Genomic DNA, 25159 nt, shown 5'->3' with positions numbered 1-25159 from the left:
CCAGAGGACTATCAAGGCAATAGAGTAACTTCAGAAAAACAGCTATCAAACCCATCAACAAACAGACATGAAAGTGAGCACAGCCACGTAAAGATTAGACCTGAAGAACAAATCAATGCAGCAGCTCAGCAGAGCACAGTACAGCAGGTTCTTCATGCCCTACAGGAAACCAACAGGAAGCAGTTTAATTCCATAATTATTTGCCCAAACTCTCTAAAATTAAATAAACCGTCCAGATCTCATTTTACAGTAACTAGGCTTGATCATTCAGTACTTACCAAGTTGATTCACTCCTTAATGTCACCATCTTATCTAAAGAGTTGATTTCTAGAAATGCTCACACAAAGTTTTTGTTTGTTCCTGCCTGAATTCCCTAATTATGTTATGAAAGACTATGCCACAACAAAAATGTGGGGTTAGCTAGAATATTTGAAGTAATTCACCTTCACCTCCAGGTTTAAGGAGAAAAATATAAAAAACATACCTTAAGTCAGTATTAAACTCATTAAAACCAGAAAGGTGTAACTAATTTCTATTAATACCCTTCCAAACTGTTCTAGTAACACTGGAAAAAATGTTTAAGCAGAATTCTGTAGTTACACCTAAAGGACTTGAAGAAAACCTCTCACAAACAACATGCCTTTACACCACCTTTAAGTACAGTACAAGATTTTCAACAGCATTAAGGCTTCAACCAACTTCTGTGTATGACCATTGACTGACCAGCCTGGTGCAAATTAAAACACAAAAACAAACACAAAAACTCCAAAGAAAACCAAATAACAAACCAGCCTGCTTCTTAAGTGTGCATAGGTGGATTTTTAGTCACAGATTTATAATTTTTTTTTATCATTAGAAACAATACAAAAACCCGACAGCTTTGAAGTGTCACTAATTTAGCAACAAATAGCTGCAAACTGCTCCATGCAGATTAATGACACATTGCTGGTAACAGCATGTGTTCTTCACTAATTATAACCTGAATACATTAATATCTCAGACTGAGCAGCTCTCTTATTTGCCTTTTTTACGTTAATCTATGGAAAAAGAGAGAGGTGCAGGTGTGCTGTTAGAGATGGGTTTAAGGGCTGGACTGGGCAGTATTGGGTTAAATGGGTGGATTTGGTGATCTTAGCATCATTTCCAAGCAAAGTGATTCCATGATTTCCAAAGAATCCTTTAAAGAAATGGAACTAAAATACAGCTGGTCCCTAAGTCATATGTCAATAAATAAGCAAGACTTTGACTCCTCAGAAGAATACTCAGAATTCAAAATTTGAGAACTGGGTCTGGCTCTATGTATCTAAAAAAATTTAACCTCAGGAAAAAAGCCTTGAGTACTTATTTTTCTATAATAAATTCAGTTATTTCAGCAGGGCAGAATAGAACACTGAGGGACAAAGAGCCTCTACATGGCATCCAACAAAACCTCTCCTTCCCTCAGCCAGCACTGTGAATACAAACAGCAGTGATACTCCTTGCAATTGGAATAAGCTCAGTGCTGTAATGAAAGCCTATTTAAAATCAATAAAATCAGTCCTGCTTTTGGGAGCTATGATTACTCTGGTCCACTGGTACTGCTTGCAGCAAAAATGAACAGCTTGTTCTCAGCCCACTGCTGTGTATATTTAACTACTGAATTCTTGATCGTGAAACAATATAGTGAGAAGCAGAGTTCTGCTGGTTTTATCTTATGCTAATTTATTACCTGTGAACAACTTTCCATTATTATTGATACGACTGTGTGGCTGCAAATTAGGCATGTTAACAATTACATTAAAATGTGCTGTAGCTTATCAAAAATAAACTGCTGTAAAGAACACAAGATGTATGGGAACAGCTCCCCTGCTCATGAACAAAAGGCTTTCTACCAGAGGGAACTCAGGACTGCTTTGACAAGACCTCCCACACTACAGAATTAGAGCTTGGAACAAAGGGAGGAGGTCTCACACGAATTCCTAATCAAATTTCTGTCTCACCATGAGATTTTCAGGGGTCTGCCTTCTCTATCTGCAGGGACTCTGTATAAATTAATTACTGTCTGCGCCTTCTTTAAAAATGCAGAACGCATTCCACCATGACATCAGTGTGTTTTTACCCCGGTGTAAGGCAGCAGGGCTCAGATGGGTTCACTGCAAACCCCTGACTGCAATGTAAGCACTGCAGCAGCAGCAGAGAGTCCCTGGAATGTGCCCTGATCTCTCTCAGAATGAGCTCAGCACACATTGCAAAGAAGAGAGCAACCCACAGTCACAGGAGCTGCACAACGCAAAGTCAGGACAGTCTTGAGTTCTACAGATTCTACTAACAAGCTACAAAATGGCAAACTATCTTCCTACACAAGGTCTTTTAAGGCTAAACTATCCAATTAAACAATGACACCTAAATTATTTTCATTTTTAACCCAGTAACTAAGCTTAGTTTCCACATTGAACACTGAATCTTAAATTTATTATAATAACTTTTCACATTTGGGTCTCTTTACACCAGCTTGGTCTGAAATCTGAGACAGCTTTTCCCAAGTATTGCTGCCACTTCCACTGCTGCCCATCTCCTGAGAGCTGCAGGGATGCAGCATCCAAGGCAGCTCCCAGGCTCTGCCAAGTGAGCAGATTGAGATGAAAAAGAAGCTGTCCACAAGGCACCTCCCACACCTACAAAACTATTGTGCTTAAAGGCCTTTTGAATGAAGATAAACAATGATTTTCCCCCTCCTTTAATTTTAATTTAAACTCTCTTCCTCTGTTATTTTCATCCTTCTGCTCCATAACACCAAAAAGAATTATGTTCTTACAAGCCCACTCTCTACAACCTTTGGTTTGCAGACTAGTTTAGAATTAAAGTTAAATAAATCATCCTTTTTATAATTCCATACTTTTGAATATATTGTATATTTATTGCTAGATTATAGGCCTCATTAAAATCTATAATGATAAATTTGTCAGTCTCTTGATTCTGTCACTACTGTTATTAATTGCTTTCATAGCCATTACTACACACTTCACCGGTGATAAAAATTTTAAGGCTAGATAAAATCAGCTAAGCTAACGCTCACTCTCAATATTGCAGCCTTAAACCCTCTCAGAGTAAAAGTAATCAAGTATTCACACATCCTACATGTAAGTTAAACCTGATAAATTGCTTATACAGCAAAGGGAGCCTCACTAGATCCAGCAGCACCACTATAATGCATGGAAAAATATGCACACTAAGGCAGGGATCCAGAAGAAACAGTTCTCATATTGAAACTGCTCATTGTATGTGCTTGATTCAAACTCCATGGGATATCTCACTCCTGATATTTTTCAGCCTTTAACAGCTTCTTTTTTCAACCTAACTTCTCATTATTTTTTACATAAATTTCCTCTGTAATAGACAAAGGGCTTAGAAAAATGGCTATTTTCACATTTGCTTATAAACTTGAGAGCAGATGTGGTTTGAAACTCAACCAGGAAAGGAACAAGTTTGTTCTTTTGTGGAAGAGCACTGGAGTTCACTGACAAGAGAGAAAAAAAGCTTTCTGCCCGCTCTAAAGCAACATCCATTCTATGGGCAAAACAGAGAAAGGCAGTTTCTGAAACCTGCAGTCATCCTGGCATCCTGCAGCATATAAATAGTAAATACTGAACAAAAATAGAAAAATCCATGCAAAGGGAACCAGGGTTCTTTTTTCATTATACCCAGTAGGTCCATTCTTGCTACTTTTAGACTTCAAAATATCCTTTATGTTATGCCCAAGCCAATGTTATTGTTCTCCTCTTCAGATGTTTTCATTTTAAGAGGCTGCAAAAGCAAGCAAAGACTTTTCCTTCTGTATTAGTCACAATCCCTATGATCTGACAATACCACCACGGAAGCTTCTCAGGATACTCTGTTAAGCACTGAGAAACCTGGGCATGCAAAATCATGTGCTTTCCTTGTAAGTATTAAATACATGAATAAATCACAAGACTTGATTTCTAAAACTTTCATTCAAAAATTTGTCAGTTTGAACAGATTCTTATCAAGACATTTCTCTCTATCTTTCTCATTTCCTTAAATAACAAAAAAAATTTTAAAAAAATTAAAAATTACCTTTTAAAGCTTACAAGGATTTGAAGTTTTCCTTGCCAAAATAACATGCAAACCCTTTTCTGCCTCCCCAGTAAAATACATTTTAAAGTTAGCAGACTCAGGCAGATCAACTGTGCCTTAAATTCTTGACTGAATAGCATAACACAATTTGTTTTAATACAGTTCAGGGAACAGGCTCTGTGCAATCTGTAGTGTTGAAGTTAAGCAGCCATTAGGAACAAACACTGTTCTCTCCCCTTGCTGCAACAATACACACACCTGCTTTCCTGGAACGTGTTCAAAATTTCATTCTTTCTGATTATATGTAAGGCAAAAAAAGACACAAAGCCTTCTCTGAACTGATTCTAATTCTTTTATCCATTATTGAACTGCAGAGATGATTTTGAAAAAAATTGTATGAAGTGTAGAATACATAAACCAAGGCACACATATTAGTTTTTCTCACACTTCACTTTCAATCATAAAGGAGTTGTTGTAGTTGGAGATAGTCTCAAAAATGGAGCATGAAATAAAAAAGGTAAGCAAGACAGCTGGGAGTTCACATGGTAAAAAAGCAAGTTAATATGAATTTTTAATATGAATTGTAGAATCACAATGTTTTGGCTTGGAAAGGACCTTAAAGCCCATCTTGTTCCAACCCCTGCCATGGCAGGGACACTTTCCACCATCCCAGGCTGCTCCAAACCCTGTCCATCCTGGCCTTGGACACTTGCAGGGATGGGGCACCACTTGTTCCAATGCATCACCTCCCTGATGGTAAGGAATTCTTTCCTGATACAAAATCTAAACTTTCTCTCTTTCATATCTGAAAATATGCAGAGAATAAAGACAACTGCAATGTTACCACCACTACTTCAGAAGTGCTAACAAATCCATAATGTGACAGGTGAACCCTGTTCAAGCAGAGACTTGATAATCAGCCCTTTGCCAAGCACAGTTTTTCCACACAGGCCTGCTATGCCCAGAAGGATCCTTAAAAATAAGCATTAAAATGAAAGCCAAAGCTTAAAGAAATGTGGAGGACATCACAGAGTGAAGGCTGGAAAACCAAGAGCTTTAGGAAGTGAGAGGAACAGGCCACAGGCTCAGAGGGAGAAATCTCAGTGTGCATCAGCCTTAGACCCAGTTTCTGCAAGGCTGCCAACACTAGGCCAGGACTAAATTCCTTCAAAGGGTTTCATCATCTCTTGCTGCCTTGTAAAAGCCGGGACAAAGTGACCTGACAGGTGCCCATGTGCATGCACTGCCCCACTTGAAGGCACCTCACCTCTTTACTCACCACCACAGTGGTCATTTCTCCTCTTCACAACAATTTATAGATTCCTTCATCTATCAGGTAGTTATCTGCTTAATTCTAAGCACACACTGATGCCAGCTTGGCATTTGGGTGCCTGCATAAATATTTCCCTCAGTGGGACTTTGACACATTTCAAGAAGAACTTCTTAATGAAGCTCCAAACCTAAATCTCTTCTACAGTTTGCATTTTTACCCAAAGCAATGAAAATACTGAACAGCTCTCAGCTGAAAATTTACACTTTTAGCAAAATTAACATTTCTCTCCCAGAGACAGTTCTGGTTATACAATTCTGCTCTAACTCTTAGCCTTGTATCCCTTAGCTTTTGTTTCATTGTGAAGGGTTGCATTAGGTACCACACATTTTGGTCTTCAGACCATAAATAAATCAATCCACATCAAAAACTAGAAATGTACAAAAGAATAGCAAATCTGGCAGTATTTTGATCTGAGCCAAGCCCAGTAGGATTGAAATGTCCTCCAGTAGCCTGATTCATTATCCAACTTATTCAATGGAATTAAGTACAAAGTTTTCAATATATTACTGAAATAATTTATTGAACCTCTGAAGAGAACCATGCTAGACTGGTCATTATCCGAGAAACATCTGGCTGGGAAAATTATCACATTGAAGAATTTATGTCTGCCTCAGTAGTGCTGAAGAAAGTTGAAAAGTATTACTTTGGAGCTGTTATTCTACATATGCCCTCAACTCCTTGCCCTGATTTTGAAGCAAGACACTGATTTGCCAACCCCTGCCAAAACTAACCCCCCAAAATACCTGACTTCCACCTCCCATAACCTCCTCTTGTTTTTGTTTACTTATCACATATGTGAAATAGAAGCAATTGCCAAAATAATCTAATACTGGAAAAAGGTTAAGAGCAGACCTAATAAAAGAATCTTTAATATATAATTCAATATTTCAGACTTAATTACTCCATAAAAAGGCCATCTCAGTGATCAATGATACACTGGTTAATTTAGATTCGGTGCTGAAAAAAAATTGTTTAGAACATAGTTTCAAACCTGTATTACCTGAACAAAGTTCTTTTTACAGCTTTATAAAATTACCTAACCTATACAATTCCTTCTCACACATAGAGCCAAGACATTCAACATAAACCCACCCAGAACACATCCCTAACACTGCATCCCTGCCAATACTAATTAGTCTTCTAAGAAAAAAATATTTTGGCTATTTTTTCTAGATTTCTTTTTAGTTGTAATTTTTTTTAATAGTATCACATCATATACAGACACTTTTCTAAAAAGGCTGAGGTTGTGATGCATTCTTTTTTCACACCATTGTATTAAGAGCCTTCAATTTTGAATGTTTGGTGGAAGCAAGATAATGCAAACTTCAGAGTTTCAGCTCTCTGTTAGGACAGGTTGAGAGAGAAAAAAATTAGGTTTAAAGTATTCCCATTACTTTTTGAATGTTAAGCCACAAAAAAAAGCACAGAACTTTGAACAATTTAGTTGGGTGGACCAAACAAGTTTCTACTTGAAAGATGAAAATAAAAAATGAGACAAGAGATTTTTATCCTGTGATAAGTCTTTATTTCATAAACCATCTAGAAGAAAATATTAATTATTTCAAACACATGGTAAAGCAACTGTGAAAATACATGTTGTATTCTTGATTTTCACCAGTAGCTTGTTAGCTGAGCCATTCATGACCATGCCCAGTACCAACACATGCAGCTTTTTGGCTTGGCCTCTCTCTGCCACTTCATTTTCTCAGTGGTTTTATAAGGATTTGCTTTTTATTACATGCAGCTACAACATGATCTGTATGAGGACACTGGACAAGCTGTTAGCTCCATTAAGTTAATAATAGATTTTTGAGTGTGATTTCCTATTAATTTCATTTTCCTCATTCCACAAGAAGCCAAAATTTCAGACAGCCATATGGTGCTTCATAAACAACAATTAAAAGTTATTTTCTAATTTTTAGGCGCTAAAAAAAAGCCCATAAAAATACATATGCTTGGAATGATATAAAGGAAATTATGCTTTGGAATATTTGCACATGTCTAGGATGCTCCAAGCACTTCCTCAGCCTTTTTCCCATTCACACACTTCTGGTCCCTGCCAGCCACTGGAGGTTACAATTAATCACACCGCACGCCTCAAAGATCACAATTAAGATTTTTCTTCTAGAAAACAAACCTAAACAAACCTACATGTATCTAAACCATTCCTATTTTCTTCTGGTGCATTTCTTTAACACAATCTATTTTTTCTTTGTCTGTACAAATTCCTTTGTTTCACAAGGAAAGACTTTTTCAAATTAATCACAAAAGTAGCTTTTGTGATATTAATAGATTTTTCTTCAAAGTAAATCAGATGCAAAGCCTCTGGACTACAGTTTTAAAGCCAAGTATTCTGGATATATGAGAAATGAAATCTGATAATGCACATAATAATTTTCTTTTGCTTTATTACCACTGATCTGAAACTGAACATCTACAATCACATCTTTCCTTTCAATTGACTAACACCAAAGTGATTTTCTGACATCACCTTGGCTGGTTTCTGCAGAACCAAGTCTGCATTTGTAAAAGGAATTTTGAAACATCAGCAACTAAGTTGAGAGTAGGTCCTACTCACCTGCAGCCTGTGGAAAGGTTGAAATATCAACAGTTTCCTGAGTTTTCAGCATAGGAAACATTAGGAGGCATAACAAAACCCCAGTATGTTACAAACAATGGCCTGAGTAAAAGGAAATTCTCCACCCTCCAGGGCAGCCTGTGTGGAACCCCATGGCCAAGCTAGATGACAAAAGAAGGCATGAAGGTCCCCCACCCTGAGGGCAAAGCACTGTCACTGCGCTTGTAACCCAGAAACAAAGCTGCAGGGGGACAAGGGGCCTGGCAGCAGAGAGGAACACCAGGATGTTGGTGTGAAATCAAGTAACTTCCCCCAGGACTGGGCTGTTCCACAGCTCTGTCCAGGGCAGCCCTGGAGGGAAGCTCCACCAGCGGTGCAGGAGAGGTGTTGATAGAGAGAACAAGACATCCAAGGCTCTGACCTTGGCCAACCTGGTCAGCCACTGTGCTCCATGCAATAAGCTTTTCATAAAGCTGCCCCAGACCAGTGAAAGAAGAAGCAGGACAACAAATAAAAATGAAAATGAAGAGTGCATTGCTTTCAGCAGAGAGCTGAAACCAAGCTCTGCTCTCCTGTCTAAGAAGGGAAGTGATAAAGCACCACGATGACACTTCCATGGCACTGCAGACTGAGCAGGTGGAGCTGCCAGTTTTCTGTTGACACCTCACAGGAACTCTCCTGTTACACAATTAATTAATGAATAGACAAAGAAAGAAAAATCTTGCAAATGAGCACAGTTACAAAATCAGGCACATTTCATTACTATCATAATAATTTTCCTACATGGCTTCTTACCACTCACCTAATTCAGAGCACTTTGTTATCATAAATCAAGATTTAACTGCACAATAAACAAGTTGCAAGCAGTTTGAAGTGCCTCCAAATCTACACAGGTCAAACATACAGACCTATTTTTATTGATTATGTAATATTGACATGAACCTTACAAAGCTATTACACAGGCACACAAATTTAAGGCCTTAAATCAATGGATTTGCTTTCAAAACTTTCCTTGGACATACCTGATGAGAATAGGGAGGTCTTGGAGCTAATCAGTGCTTGAGGAACAAAATTATAGCCCCGAACTTTATAAATCACTGATCATTTGTGCCATTCATCTGTCTAAAGGTTCTGCTTTTCAAATGCCACAGTGCAGAGTGCCCTTCCTTGCAAACACTCCCAAAAGTCCCAGGGCTGCCAGCTACAGTTGCTGCTTTTGGAACTTGGGACCATCTGTGTTTGAAAAGAGCACTCTGTACATAGTTATTTGCATCCCTACCATGCCAAGACATGCCAAACACAGAGTCCCAAATGTAAATGCATTCTGCCTGCATGGGTAAAGACCCAACACACTGATGTACAACATGCAGACAAAAATATTTTCCTGCAAAGGGTGTGCCTTGAGTTGGATGCAGCCTATTTTGTACTTGTAATATCCACTGAATTTAGTATGGTTAGAAAATTGATGTCTACACAATAATTCTCACAAAGAAGTGAAAATACATTAAAATCAAATACTTTTATAACTGTTTTCAACTTCTTACATTTATGCAAAAGATAATTAATACACTTCATAAAAGCTATTCAAGCTATTTTTCAGTTTGTGTGTTTTAAAGTTTTCACACTCCTCCTTTCTGTTTTTCCTGCTGACACTTTAATCTCCTCCTCTTGTAAATATGAGCTTATAACAATAAATCATGATTTATTTATTAAAGATATAAACAGGAATCAATACAAAGCAGGAAAGCCAATCTCCATAAAGTTTCCCTCCACACTGACTGAAATTAGTTTTCCTATGAAGATTCAAATATGCATCTGGTTGGCATTTAGGCAAGAATGAAGATATTTTCTCTCTTGCATTACATAACATGCTAAACAAAAATAGAACAAAGTACTGGCTTTGGCCAGTTCCAGTGAAGTAAAATCAATGACAATTCTTCAAAACATAAGTATTGTGCAATGAAGAACCTGACACATCTGAGAACTGTTGCCTAAATTAGCACCAAAGAGCTCCACAAAGCGTAATATAAAGTGGGGTTCTTTACTTTTATATTCAGGTCACTTTTAGTCACATACAAAAAAACCCACCCTTGATTCTTCTGTAAATATATTCTGCTTGGGAAAATGCCTGTATGAAGCACACCAGGGAACAGGAGTGCAAGCAGCCCACATCACCTTGCCCTTTGTTTGGATTGTCAGTTTTTCCTTTTGATCTTTCTTTGCAGTTGAGGAACCAAAAATTGATTTTCCCAGCTGAACGACGGTAGAAAAAGGACAATGTTTTATTTAAGATCCTTCTTGCCTGCACATAAGCCTATTTCTTTCTTTATATACAAAAGAAACTGGTTTTCTGTTCTTATAAAAAAATATTTCCAAGTGGGCAACGGTCTTAGCGTACTGACTTTGGATTCATAACAAAAAAGGGGGGAAGGTGTTTAAAAACCCAAATACTGGCCTCCTGCAGAGAAGCCCACACATCCCAGGAACCTTCCAGAGGCACAGAAGCTTCAGGGAAGCAGGTCACACTTGTTAGGTGTCTGCAGAAACCTAAGCCATGAGCAACGTTACACTCAAAACCTTGTTTGCAGGCAAAGAGAAAGCACGATTTACATATTTAGACACATAGAAAGCCAGGAATATATTGTAAATATACCCATGATCTCAACAATGTAGTCGCCTTTTTTTTTAAATTCCAGATTTACTTGTTACAGAACAGGAATAAATGCTTATATGCAGGGGAAATAGTCTATAATAGAGAAGTTAAAATTGTTACACAACTATTTCCTAATTGCTACCTCTTTTCCTGGGGTTATGCTCATCCTTCCACTGAACTTCTGGGTCTGTGGAGAGTTTCATTCTGGTCTAGGGCTGTTCTTCGCTGGAGTTCTTTGTTGGGAGGAATAGGATATTTTTGATGGCTCCTTCTTCCTCACTCTTAAAATAAGCTCTTTCTTCCCACTGAGTTTACTGTATACAGTGAACTGTATACAGTAGGGACATTAGATAGCAGAGACACATTTTAACCCACTGTGAGACCAAAATTATTGAATTTACTAATTAATTTCTTTGATTGCTGTCACAGCTTGTATTACAGAATAATGTGTTGATATTGGCAGAAACCAACATTCCCTAACACCAGGTGTTATTGGTACTCCTGGACCACAAATTTCCTGAGTTACATACACAAATTCTTCTGAAGTCCTTGAAGAAATCTGAGCTTACAAACTGCTGACCTGCTCTTGAACCTCACAGGAAAGCTGAGGACACACAAATGCCCACAGAGAAGCACAAGAAGCTCCTGTCAATTCCAGGTTTCCCAGTGCTTCCCTTGACTCCTCCAGTCTTTTTAATCTCTTTTTTTCCTGTGCACTTAGAAGCGTTCACACAGCTTTGTCCAAGTGTTTCATTTGAATCAATTCAGCACCTGACCTGACAGTTCAGAGCAGTTTTCTGGACAGCACAGCAAATTCTGTGTAATTATGATCCAACAGGCTGCACTGAGGCCAACCAGTTGAAACCTAAGGAATGCAATCTCTGATTCTCCTTAAGATATATGATCAGCTTTTAGAGCTTGGAAAGAACAGGGAGGGTACATAAGACAACCAAATTCTAGTATTCAACAGGGCACTCTGCAGTTAGCTAAAGACAGAGAGCAGTACATACATTCAATTACTGATGGCACTGTCCTGATTAATTAGAAGCCTCCATGCCTTCCTCACATCCCAGCCCTTTCCCAGTCCTTTGAGGGAATACAAACATGACAGATTGGCATTGGTCTCTCAAGCTCCAATCACCACCTCAGCAGCAAAGATATAACTATATACATTAAACTTCATGTTTTACAGGTTTCATAACATTAAATTTGCCTAGAAAAATGAATATAAAAGCAAGAGAGAGCTTTTGGTTTGGCAGTCAGCATTTGCAGGAAAGGATGTATCTCAACATGAAGTGGAAACCAGCAAAGCTGTTTCATTTAGGCTTCCTGCAAGTTGAGCTCTGTGGGGATTTTGAAGGCATGTATTATGCCTGGAAATTGAACTCTAGATATCTTAATGAAATTGCACAGTCTAAACACCACAATGAGTGAGCAATCATATCAAAGAACTAGGAGCTTTCCCAATTACTCACATATAAACGGAACTTTTCTGGGTAAAAAATGTAGAATTGGAATTAAACACCAGGTTTGTTGGCAAAGAAAGAGAATGTGTAGCTGATTTAAGTGCCTTGAACCCATGTTGAAGCTACAAAGGGACTGACACAACAGGTGAGTGAGCACATCTCAAATGGTCACACTCTCCATGCACGGTGCTCTTCAGCACCTTCTCAGCCCCAGACAAGCAGGACCATGGATCAAATGTGTGTCAAACCTGTCAGCAGCAGATGTGACCACATCTGTACAGCAGCTCTATAACCCTGGGCAGCTGAGGGTGTGGGATCAGTCAGTCTGCCATTGAAATGACAGGGATGTGACCTAAGCACCATCCCAACGTCCCCTCCTACGAATCCTCAAAAACAGATGCTCTGTGTCATCCTGACAACTGGTTAATATTTCATTAACTCAAGGTCAGCAAGCTGCTTTGGCACATCACAAAGCCCACTTCTCAGCTTCTGCAGAGTCATGGAATCGTGTCTGCCTGGCTTACAAATCACATGAGGTAACAGCTGAAAATAAACCTACAGGAGATTACTCCTCCTCTCTGTGCTGCTGAAAAAGAGCTCCAGATTTTACTGAAGCATCAGATATACAATAGGGCAATCTTTATTTAAAGGCAACATCTTTGCATGATGTTTTGTTCATGCTTCTGTCATTTCTTACCTTCCAACCTTCTCACTCCAAAATTAAGCCCAGAATTGGTATCTAAGGCAGTATAAATCACATTTGTATAAACTGTGGTCACAGTTTACTCTCAGAAAGCCTCTTGAAGTATAACTTAATAGTATGCAAAAGAAGAAGGTTCTAAATAGCTAAAACAATTCATAGAGACAAAAGAAAATATAGTTATCATGCCCTACCTGCTGTTAACTGCACTAATTGCATCCTTTCTGCACAACTGAAAATTCTGACATTGAGCCATCTTCAGTGATATGCAACTCGTGTTCAATTACCCCTGAACCTTGGCCCTTAAAAGTCTCTCTCTAGTATTTCATTTGACTGCTTTATTTTGTTTCCTTAGCAGCAGAGAGATTTCTGAAGGAATGCTCACTCCAGTCTGTGGATGTCCAGACCTCTCACTATTTACAGGACTCTGAACATCAGAAACTCAACGTAAAACTCAGCCATAAATCAGAACCCATAAATCAAAATTGTGAAAATGGTCACAAAGCTGCATAAGCCCAACAACTCAGGAGTCTCATCTTGTAAACCAACAACATAAAATATGAAAATACATGAAATTTTTTCATTTTAAAATTATCAAATAACTTTTCCATAGAAACATCTTTAAGCACCTAACTTAGCTTCTTATGGATAAAAAAAACCCAACTAAATAAATACTATCTGTATATGCACTTCATATAGGAATGTGACTCAGAAGATAAAACAAGCAAGTTATTTATAGTATAAATTAATCATCATATTTAAATGGCAAATTACTTCATGGCATGAGACATAAGCCTGTATTTAATTGGGGGGGAAGATTGCATAAGAATAGTTTTTCCTAAGATAGTCAAATTTGCAGCAATCAGTCTCAAGTCTCTCTTGTTCCACTTTTCTTCCAAAATACCCAAGCAAAACCTGTATTATACTGAAGGCAAGATGTGGAAAAGTAAAGAAAATCTAGCACACTGAACATGTAATGAGCTAAACCCAAAACCAGGGTACAGGATTTATCTGTGGGAACAAGAACAAGAGGGGGTGCTGGGCATGCAGACATGGCATCAGCACTTTCATGAATGATCTGCAGTGGGGACAAAGCACAACACACCAAGATCAGGAAAGCTACTGCTAACCTGTGCAGGTGAATAACTGGAGGAATAGAGGGGTCAAAGCCTTGGTAGGAGGAGAGGGAAGTGCAGTGCAGCAGAGGTGAACCTTCCCAGTGACTTTATATTGTTAACTGTTTATACAGCAAACTCTTCTTGGTTGCCTTTCTCTTCTCTTTCTCCAAAACCCCCAGGGCTGTTCTTAAGTATTTAGAACAATAGATAAATTTAAGATTTATAGCCTGAAGTTTAGCCATATTCATCTTACTCAGGTGAGCAGTCCAACTAAGCCCAGGGGAGGTGCAAGAAAAATGTTTCCCTTCATAATGATGCACAGAACAAAAGCTGACTTTAACTGCAGGACCAGGGAGAGTGTGCCACACAGAGGTAAAATTGTCAACTTCAGATTTTTCTTAATAAAACAAAAATCACTTAAAATAAGAGCATAGCTAACTTCTGGAACTACCCTGAACATGATTCTGACTAAATATTTTTTTGTGGTGACATTCTCAAGGGTTAGAGCATCATTTAAAATATACTATGATGCAGAGAGTCAGATAATATCTCCCAGCTGAATCCAGCAGGGTTACAAAGACACATTTTGTATTCATAAATGTGTTGAAATATTTTACTTTTCTTGAACTGCAAATATTTGAAGAAATGTAGATAAACATATTTTAAATTCACAGCACTTTCTCAAATATGAAGTAGCAGATTAACAAAATGTCAGAACATCCTTGGCTTCAAAAACTGCTCCACCATTTTAGGTAGAGATTATCTACCAAAAAAAAAATAATAATCACACCCTCTTATGATCATACTTCTCAACTGTTGATATATTCAACTTGTAAATTACTCCCATCTTTAAAGATAAAACAAGCTCTTGCAAGTCATCCTAACCTTTGCAAAATACCAGTTAATATTACCTCATTGACTGGAAGAGGCTGAGGAGGAAACAGGGGATGGGAATCATGGTATGGGGGCTGGATGCTGAGTGTTCTCTGAGCTTCACAAGAATTAAAAAGTCAGTTGTGAGAGATTCCTGGCTTGATTCCAAGCCATGTGCTTTTATAGCAAATGTACAAGTTAATATCCTTACTTGTCAATCCAGCCCATCCTAAACCACCACCTGCTGCATAAAGACAAAATGTGTAATAAATTTAACAGAAACAATTAGCAGGTTTTTTTAAAAAAAAGCAACTTTCCCAAATAAATTATACATAAAAAGTAGATAACCAACAACAGCATCTTCCTGCTGTACCCTGTGTCACCTGGGGCACACTACAGGAGATGAGGAAAATCATGACAATATCAATCATAAACTATCCTGTTTTAGGGCTGCCATCATTCCTTCTTAGATTTTATTCAACATGATTGCGCTACTTGTCCTTCTACTGAGAAGTTTAAATGAAAAACAGGCATGAGCATCAATTTTGTACTTGAGAGCCCTATACATGGGATTATCCACTGGGATTGATCACATAGAAGATGCAGCAGCACACCACAGAGTAACAAACAAGGAAAAAAAGAAAGAAAACAAGAGAAGAATGAAACTTGTTTTCAGTAATCAGGCCCTGAACATTTAGAAGTTGATGGGCATCTAGAGAGTATGGAAGAAGTGATTTCTCTCCTTTACACAGCTGCTAGTACTAGAGAGAAAACATTTTTGTTTAGTATTTCGTACCTTATACATAAAGTGTGTCTAATGGTTCTGATTTTATGCATAAAAAAATGAAAATTTCATGCAGCTGCTTCTCAATTACGCATCTGGTTATTGTTCTGCAGCTGCAAAACTACCTTGAAGAACCATAAAATATGGTGTGACAAGAGTGGAATAAATACCAGCAGTCATCTTGTACCCTCCTTGTAAAACTTCGCATTTTTCACCACATGATAAAATTCCTGAATCAAGAACTATAACTTCTGTTGTCTCCTTCTTTTATGAACAAAAATCCAGTAGTGTACTTAACACAACTGAAATTTCCAAAAGCCCACACTCTGTGGTACACAGAGGCTATATTATGTTTTGAATTCAGTACCCCATTTCTAGAATACTTTTGACTTTGTGTTTTACTTTCAAGCAGCTATTTTGGTAATTTGATCAGAAATCCAACACAGAGAACAATAAGTCAGCTCAACATTAGTGTCAAACATCTGAAATGAGATTTTGATTTGTTAGCCCCCAAGCCATTACTCATATTACTATAAATCTATTGAATATGAAGACATTTGGTGACAAAGAATGGTTATAAAATATCCACCTAATGTAAGCAGTCTCAAGCTTGCATTTACTGACTCACACTCAGCATGTAATTCTCTAACGAAGGGAATAGATACAAAAAACAAAACAATTTGTTTTTCATAACAAAATAACATTTCAAAGTAAGTAATTCTGTAATTCCTCTGGAGGCAGAGGGTCTTGCAAAGTATGTTCATTTCTAAAATATTAAAAAAGCCACAATTTTTAAGTTAACTTGAAACAAAAAGGTTCAGCTTGAAACAAAACAATACCCAGTGGTGAGCTTTGATAAAATCTCTTATTAACTTTCTTTGGAAAAGAATAAAACTCAAGCTCCCAGTTAGAGAAGATGGAAGTTTCTTTACCTGTTTTTTCTGGCACACAGGATGCAATACATGTGGCCATTACCAACAAATGCATGTGTGCTTCCACAGCTGCCTGGATTCCACAGAAAACACAGAGGTGCCAAGGCTTTATGTGAAAAAACATTGGTGGAATGAGAGAAGCAGGAAGGCAAAGGCAGAGAGCCCTCCCAGGGTGTGCCAAGGATGCTGCACTGCTTAAACACTGCTGCGCATAAAAGTTTTCCAATTCTGTGCCACCTCTGTGAAGCAGTGTCTCAGCATGAGACACAAAGGGAGGAGGGAAGAATAGGCAGGATTACAAGATTCAAACCCAACCAACCCAGACAAATACAGAGGAGAAAACAGCACAACTTTAGGGCTCCTGTCCAGGGGAAAGGTCCTGCAGCACCAACATTCACTGAGTGTGAAACCCTCAAAGGAAATCTTCATTCCACCTTGACTGCGCCTTGTGCAGTTCAGCTTCCAAGACAGATTAAGCTAAAATCCCAAAAAGCAATGTATGAGAAAATCAAGAATGTCCATAAAAATAACCACAATGCAGAGGTGCTTTATTCCTGCTTTGTTCTGTAGCTGTATCACAGCAAATTCCCCAGGACCTTCTAACAAACTCCCTAGCACAGCACATTTGGTGAACAAAACCCTGTAACACCTTTCCTGGCTCCTCTGATTTTCCAGGACTGATCTTTTTCATCCAGTAGATGAGGTAAATAAATTGGGTCACTGACATATTGATTACCAAGCTTCTTACAAAGGATTACTTTAACTGCAGCAAACAACATGTTGCCTTCATAATTTTTACTCTACTTAATTATTTTCATCATTTTCAGACACAAATAAGAATATTAAAGTTGTTTGCACAACTTTGATACTTGGGGATTTTTTCCAAAAATCAAATCATTGCAACATGGACAAACGTAGGAAACAAACTATTATTTGCAATATTATTTGATAATATTTAAATATCATATAAACCATGGTTAGCATGATCATACACACAAAAATTACCTTCTGTGATTGCCAAGCCAAGCAAATGTGGGTCTGAGCAAAGCACTTCAGCAAGCAAAAAACCACTATGCACAAAAATGGCTTTTAGCAGCACACAACTGCTAAATATGTGCTCTAACGATGCTAAATACGGTAACAACTGACTGTTTAGCACAAAAAAAAGGAAAAAAAAAGGAAGAGGATTTTTCCAATCAGACCTCATAAGGTGGGAGAAGGGTTGAGAAGAAGAGAGCAAATGAGCACAGGGAGGAGAAGGCTCTGAGAAACAACAGGGAACTGAACAAGGGACAGAAAGAGAGTAAAACCACAGACATTGACAAATTTTGTGGAGTTTTGAATTAATGCATTCAAGGGATGCCTATGAATGCTGCAAATAATGGAGCATTAACAGGTATTTTCTATCATTGAGAAATGGCTTGGAAAGTGCAGATTCACTCTAATTTTAAATTTCATTCCTCTGACAAGGCAAAATCCATTAAGTGGAACAAAGAAATATTCATGTTCTGTAACACTGAACGTGGTCCAAGACAGCTCATCCAGCACCAGTTTTCTATTAAATTTAAAAGATTGTTTTCTAAATACTTACCCATGTGAGAATAGGATCATATTAGTCAATAACTTACAGCGTTATTTTGCCTGAAAAGAACAGTTTCAGAAAGCCATAATTTAAGTCTAAGGAACTTTAATAAAAGCTGTCAGAGAAAATAAGAGGACTTGTGGGAGAGCTGTTCCTCACCAGCAAGCAAAGTTCTGTGTACAGTTCCCTGGAATGCTACTGCAGCAACACATAACTTTTTCAATATATGCAGAAAAGGATTACCTGAGTGGCTTCAAAAAATAACTAGTTATAACATGAGGGTTTTTGAGAAATAACTCATCATGTCAGGTGAAAAATTATTACTTCACACAGTGATGCATAGACTGGAAAGAAAGATGAAAATCATAGAAATGCTGAAAGAAGCAATTCTGCTACCTATCCTGATGGACAGAAACAGAGAGGAAATTAAATCATATAAGCAACTCCATGATGACAGTAAAAAAAGATCAGCTAAGTAGCCAAGTTTCTCAAATAAAATTTTATATAGGGGCCACTCTGTCCAGGATACTCACAGAAAAGCTCTTCCTGGTATAACAAAAAAGGACTTGAAATCACATTTCAAATATCCTCAGAAACATCAGGTTCAAGGAGGTTTTTAATTTTCCCAGCATAAAAGCTTAAATTCAATGCAGACAGCATTATCACCAACAAATTGTTCATGATCTACACAAAAACGACAACACCAGCCTAAAGGTCAATTTTTGATCCCTTCTAAACGTAAATTGCTTTCAAGTGGTTTTCACAACTAGTACTAGAGAGGTGAATTTTCAGATAAGAGATCTAAAACAGCATCTAAAAAATGCAGCCTTCCCTTTAAATTAAAAAGCCATGGAGAGAAAAAAACTTCAGGAGCTGACATAGGAAGGAGCCTGGTGCTCACACGACCAAGAACTCTTTCAATATTCTAAAAAATGGTGAATAATAGGTGACAGGTAAATGACCTCATGAAAAGATGCTTCAATAAACCTTTTCTGTTCTTTATAAAATACATGTTTACCTCTCCAGCCTGATAGAAAAAGCACACCTTCAGTCCAAAGCTGAATTTTATGAGTTCCCTCATGCATAAGCAATAGAAACAGGACATGCAGAGGCTATATTTTGTTTTATTATTTTTTTTAAGAAGAGTGAATAAAAACCTTGCTCTGAATTGAACTGCATTTCTCTGTGATAGAGTGTGAACACTGCACCTGACTGATTCCTAAATGTAATGAAACACTCTAAGTGGCAACAGGCAGCATTCTATTGCTTTTGTTAAAATTCAGAAAAAGAAACACGTGCCAAGTTCCCGGCATCGATTTAGGACTGTCAGCAGTGCCAGCCACCTCTGTGCTCTCCACTGACTCAAAGAGCCAAATGACAGTGCACAGCAGCCCCCTCCAGCAGAATTACAGCCCCTCTCAGCTCTGCCCACCTCCTGGCTGCAAATGATGGGTCCCTTAATAACTTCTCCATCAGGCAGAGCACAAAGAGCAGAACACGAGACTCAAGGGCTTGTGCTGGAGGAGCCCAGAGCAAACGATGCCCTGAAATGATGCACAGGGCACAGATTTTCCTTCCAGAAATGATGCACAGCGCAGGCAGTGGCAATGCACACACAGCCTACATAAGGATTATTTCCTTAGGTATTGGTGCTACAGTACAAGGAAAAGAAAGAGCAAGTAAGGAAATGCCTTCTCTGGTAAACAAGCCCTAAATTAAATGAGAATTAGATCAGAAGACTTGTGGGTTAACATAAAAATAGCCACATGAGCTTATACTTCAGACAAAAACTTGGCTCCCAAGTATTTTTTTTTCTATTAAATAGTTGCACTGGAATTGTAAGTACTTGTTTACAAATTAAGTTTCTTCAGAAAGCAGATCAAGCAACACTGTACCGTCCAGCAAAATGAGACATCTTTCCTTCCTCTTTTGAAAAACAAGGAATTTTAACACAAACCAGAAAACTATTGTGACTGAATTTCTTGGCACTCTGTAAATATTGCCTTCTCTACAAAAGTTACACTGGGAAATTGCTTAGCACATAGAAGGCAATGAATTCCTTGAGGCTTAATTCTGTATTGTGTACAACTTCTTTTGAAGTCAATATTAGTGATGTCATGTTAATTTTTTTACATCTGCCATTTTTATCTTAGAAGGGGAAAAAAAATCCTTTAGTTCCATTAAAAATTCCTTGTAGAACTGTCTTTTGTACAGTTGGTAAGTTTTGAAAGTATCTGAGAAAAATTAACATCCAGCGTATATATTAATAAAAATAGAGAGAAACAGAGGAAATGAGCAGAGTGTAACAAAACTGCTGATACTGGATAAAGGCAAACCCTTTCAAGAAGACATGCATTAACACCTTCCTGACAAGTGAAGACAGCAGGAAAAAATCATCTCATCTCATCTCTTTCCATTGCATCAACAGGAAATCCAACAATAGCAAAGCTGGTGAGCACAGGCCCTGCAGCAGTAAAGACAGCTCTGTCAAGCACAAAACAGTTGGTGAAATTGTGAAATTAAATTGTGAATTCCAAACTTTATGCAGATTTCCATGCCAGAAATTCCTATCTCCCCTTACCTGTACCCCTTTATCACACACACAGACCCATATGAGTGATGTAATGCTGTAAGATTAAAAAGGAAAATTCTTGTTTTCTGCATTTCTTGTACTCCTGAGGGCTATAGAAAGAAATTCCTTTCACAAGAAGAATACTGAACCTTTGACTTTCAAGTTTTGAGAACTTTATGCTATCTTTAAAATATGCTGACAAGCACCTTTTCTTGTTTGAAGAAGTCAAAGTGAAGGATAGCTGCAACGTGGCACACAGCACCTGAAACAGGAGATTTTTGAGAAGGACTTGGCAGGGGAGGTTGGCCTCTCCCCATATTTTACTGCAGAATGCCAGTCTATCAACAACATCCCCAAACTACCTTCACTGGTTATTTTATTTCATAATATTTCATGCCTCCTGTAGGCTGAATTTTCCTGTTTTCCCATATATTTTTACTTTGTGTGGTTGCATATTCAGTTGCAAATTGTGCAGATAACCCTGAGTGACAGAGCCAATATTAAGCTGAGGGATCACAAAGAACATAAACCTGGCAAAATCTTGGAACAACAATGACCACAGCAGCAAAACTGATGTTCTTGATTCTTAGTTTTCAAAGTGCATGTTAGAAGTACAAGGACAGCACAGCACCAGAATGATAACGAGGATGTTGTTAATTATTAAGTGGATCAATGGAGTGTCAGTCATTCCAACATGAAATAGATTCCACACCATAAACCACAATTCTTTCACGCTCAGTAGTGCACCATGGCTGAATGCAACTACATCAAATGAAAAAAGGCATCACTTTCTGAAGTGCTAGCAAGCCCACACAATTAAAATAAAATTTACCTGATAAAGTTGCATGAGCAAACGTTTTTTAGTTCTGGATTTTACTTTTGCTTATTTAAACACTGTTTGTTTGTTTTTAACAGACAGATATTTCTGTGATTTGCAAAGCAAGCAAGCTACAGAGGTTATTTAAAATAAACCCAGCATCATAAAACAGAGAAGGTTCACTGCCTTTAATGGAGTAATTTATATCTCCAAATAGTCACAGAGATCAAGAACAGCAATAGTTATTGGACAGGCCAATCCATTTATGAGTTCAATCATGAAGAGGAGAGTTTAAGTGCTGTAGGACTGGTGATAAACCTGCCACAGCTTCAGTTAGCATGCCTTGATTTTCTCAGATTCCAGACATGAGGAAACACTCCAATTTCATGTGCTTTGCTTTATGTCCCACTTTGCCATTTTGTACTGCTAAATGCCCATAACACTTGCATTTCATTTTTTGTTCCGGATATATTTTCAAATATACTGATTGTCATAAGAAGGTTTTGATCACTGAAGAATGTATCACCTTAATGAAGTTCTAGAGATTGAACAAGCCATTATGCTAATGCTACTCAGCTACTTGAGCTCTGATGAGATCTTGGATATGAGTAAGTTGTGTTAATTTACCTTCCAGTGTGCAAAATTGAAATGCATTTAACTAAGTGGCCTGTGCATTATGTAAAGCACAAACCAAAAAACCTTCCTGTTACTACACAATTAGGCGGCAATAATGTCTGGCCTCTGGCATTTTGATATTTGATGTATTAACAAAAGCTGAATGAAAAGAGGAAAACTGTGCAACTTTAAAAAATAGAAAAATTATTTCAGTTAGAACAGATTGACAAAGTACTTTAACACTTTATTTTGAGAGAGAAAAGCTATTACAGAAATTCATTTCTGACCCACATTATGATCTTTTGTTCATCACACCATAATGAGGATGTTGTCAGAGAAACAACACAAAGCTCCAGAAGCAGGTCTTGTCTTCAAGCCACTGTCACGTCCTTTTGTGATGGTAACTCTACTCACCTTTTCTATTTCTTCATTTGGACACACACATTTACAAATATCTAAGTATCTTGTAAAATGGAGAGGCCACAACCTTTTTTTTCCTTTGCTTTTTAACAGAGCAAATTTTTGTTTGAAAACAGCTTGTTACACAAGTTCATTTATTTCAGATCCTTAAGTTATATCAAGTATACAAAAAAATTTCCTCCCACAACTATTCATGACATTCTGAATTATAACAATGTTAATTAAAGAATTCACTTTACATGCTGCATGCAAAACATTTGAGAAATAAAGTTCTAAGTACTGCCACTAAAAACTTGTTCATATATAAAATTGAGCATATACTTATGGTCTGGATGAAATATCAAAGCTTTCCAGTAAGCATGAATTTAAAGACTGCTTAAACTTATTAGAAAACAATTTATTTTCCAGATTGCTACCCAGTGAAGCAGAGTTCTCCCATTATCAGTCAACTTACTCAGTCTCTGAGCAGCCTCCAGGGCATCATTTGCAGAATCAGCTACAAAGAATCTCTGAACTGTAACCCCATGGTCTGCCATTATTTTTTTGCTTTGGTACTCCTGCAGGTTGAGCCATCGTCTGGGGGTTAATTGAACAGCCTAGAAACAACAAGAGGGGAAAATAACATAATGCTCATTAAGAAGAGTTCATGAGACAGCCCACTGAGCTCCTCCACCTTATGGTTATCTCAAACCAGCAATTAAACACCACCTAGAGAAAAGGTAAAATACTTATTGATTTACCTAAGTGCCTTTTCTGAACATTTGTGCATCCCAAGTGCTCTGAAACCCATAGATATTTTTTAAAAGCTACACAAGGCTCACTTGGCCAGACAAAATGTCTTGCATTTAATATCAAGGCAAATTTGGCTTGAACTCCAAAGTCTATTTATGTTTCAATTGTTTTCCTCTGCTATAAAAGTAGTAACAGACTCTTACATTAAAACAAATTCAGTTTCATGTTAAATATCCTTCTTATACAACATTTCACCTAATCCTTCCCTATAAAATGATTTCCACTGATTCTGTGCATTTGTCGAAGTATATCTGAGAAGAAAAACAAGTGACATGGTATTAGCATTATTCTGTAAGGAACTATACACTAATACATTTATTTTCAGTGGTCTGCTATCTCTGGTTTGTTCACTGTGCTTCTAAGCAGCAGGACACTAGCACAACCACATCAGCCATGCCAGGCCAACAACAGCTGGTTATAATAATTATAATAATGAGAATAATTAGAGTAATTCCCTCCTTGTTCCCAACACGCCAGTTTAGATGCCCCTGTGGGAATATAAACACATCTACACCCCATGGGTACAAAGATCTTAGACACGCAAAGACATCACACTTGCTTGTCCTGGCAGGAATCCTTGAAACACTACAGAAGTCAGAGGATCTTTACTGAATGGTTTTGATAAAGAACACATTCTCTACACAGGATGAATTGATTCACACAAAAGCAATAATTAGGGGCTGGAGCTGACTCCTGGCAATGTTATAATGGCAAAGGTGGAGCTGGCTCCTGGCAATGGTATAATTCCATTTTGTGCCAGCCAAAGATGCCTTTCCCACATGGAGAGACAAAGTGCTGTCCCCCTGGCAGCCAGCCACAATCAGTTCTTGGTTTCTCCTGAAGTAAGGAACACAGCATGCAAGCCAGTGCTATGTATTTAGAAATGTTGGACAAAGAGGATTATTTACTATACTTTCACCTCTAACAGCATGATAAAAAATTTATCAACCTAATGCAACTTTATACTGAAAACAAAACCTCTCTGTGCTAAAGTCTTTCAGTAACACACCCTCTCACAACACTCAAGGTTTACAGGCTGAGTTGTCTCAAAAGCAAACTCCCATCTGTTCTATTCTCTTTGAAACACAGCACAAAAGATCGATGCATAAAGAAAACACAACCCCATCTTCTACAGTATATAACTGCATGTTTTCTGTAAAAGTGACTCCCACTGAACTTAAACAGTTACAAATAGCTCAGGATGACATTTTAAACCCTTTTATGCATAACCTGATTAACATATTTTAGAGGAACAAAATGGCATTGTCAGTTTGCTCTATGGCTATCTCTAATTCTACACATCATACAGACACCTCACATGATTTATATTCCTCCATGCTATTCATGGATGATATGTTATTACAGTTATGCAATACTTCAAAGGTAGGGTCAAAATTTAAAGTCCCTTTCATAATTGTTGACATTTAATTTGTTTCCCTATTATAAATTCTCTTCTAGGTTCTAACAATTATCACTTCAGGATCATTCCCAGAAAGGGATTAACACTAGGGGCAGGAGGGACCCTTTTAATTTATCTAAAAAATTCTACAGCTCAGTAATATTGCTAGTCTGAATTATAAAACCAGTGATCAAAATTTTATCAAGTCTTCAGAACAGCTTTTATTAATAACTTAGGAAAAGAAACCAGTTTCCAATATAAGTATTACTAAGCTGATCTAAATCAAATAAATAAGAAGGAAAATGTTAAAAAAAAATTATTTCTGGGAAAGATTTTTGTGGCTGCTGCTGGATGGGAACTGCAGTGACCTCTGTTCCCAAACACCCTCTCAGCACCTCACAGGTGCTTTTGGGATCCAACAGCTTTAAAACTCAAAATATAACTCAAAACA

General features: G+C 37.7%; 1 protein-coding gene across 1 annotated transcript in view; it reads right to left on the bottom strand.

Annotated features, from left to right (window-relative positions):
* SUCLG2 (succinate-CoA ligase GDP-forming subunit beta) overlaps positions 1-25159 on the bottom strand; it is a 101951-nt gene that overhangs the window by 58555 nt on the left and 18237 nt on the right. The window contains exon 2 of the mRNA XM_054281196.1: positions 22972-23113. Coding sequence (XP_054137171.1) covers positions 22972-23113 — 142 coding nt within the window. The remainder of the gene's footprint in view (positions 1-22971; positions 23114-25159) is intronic.

Source organism: Melozone crissalis, unplaced genomic scaffold, assembly GCF_028551555.1.
Source record: "Melozone crissalis strain CALT ecotype California unplaced genomic scaffold, PUWL_Pcris_2 ptg000029l_1, whole genome shotgun sequence".
Taxonomy (NCBI): Eukaryota; Metazoa; Chordata; class Aves; order Passeriformes; family Passerellidae; genus Melozone; species Melozone crissalis.
This window is presented reverse-complemented; position numbering and strand designations above follow the sequence as displayed.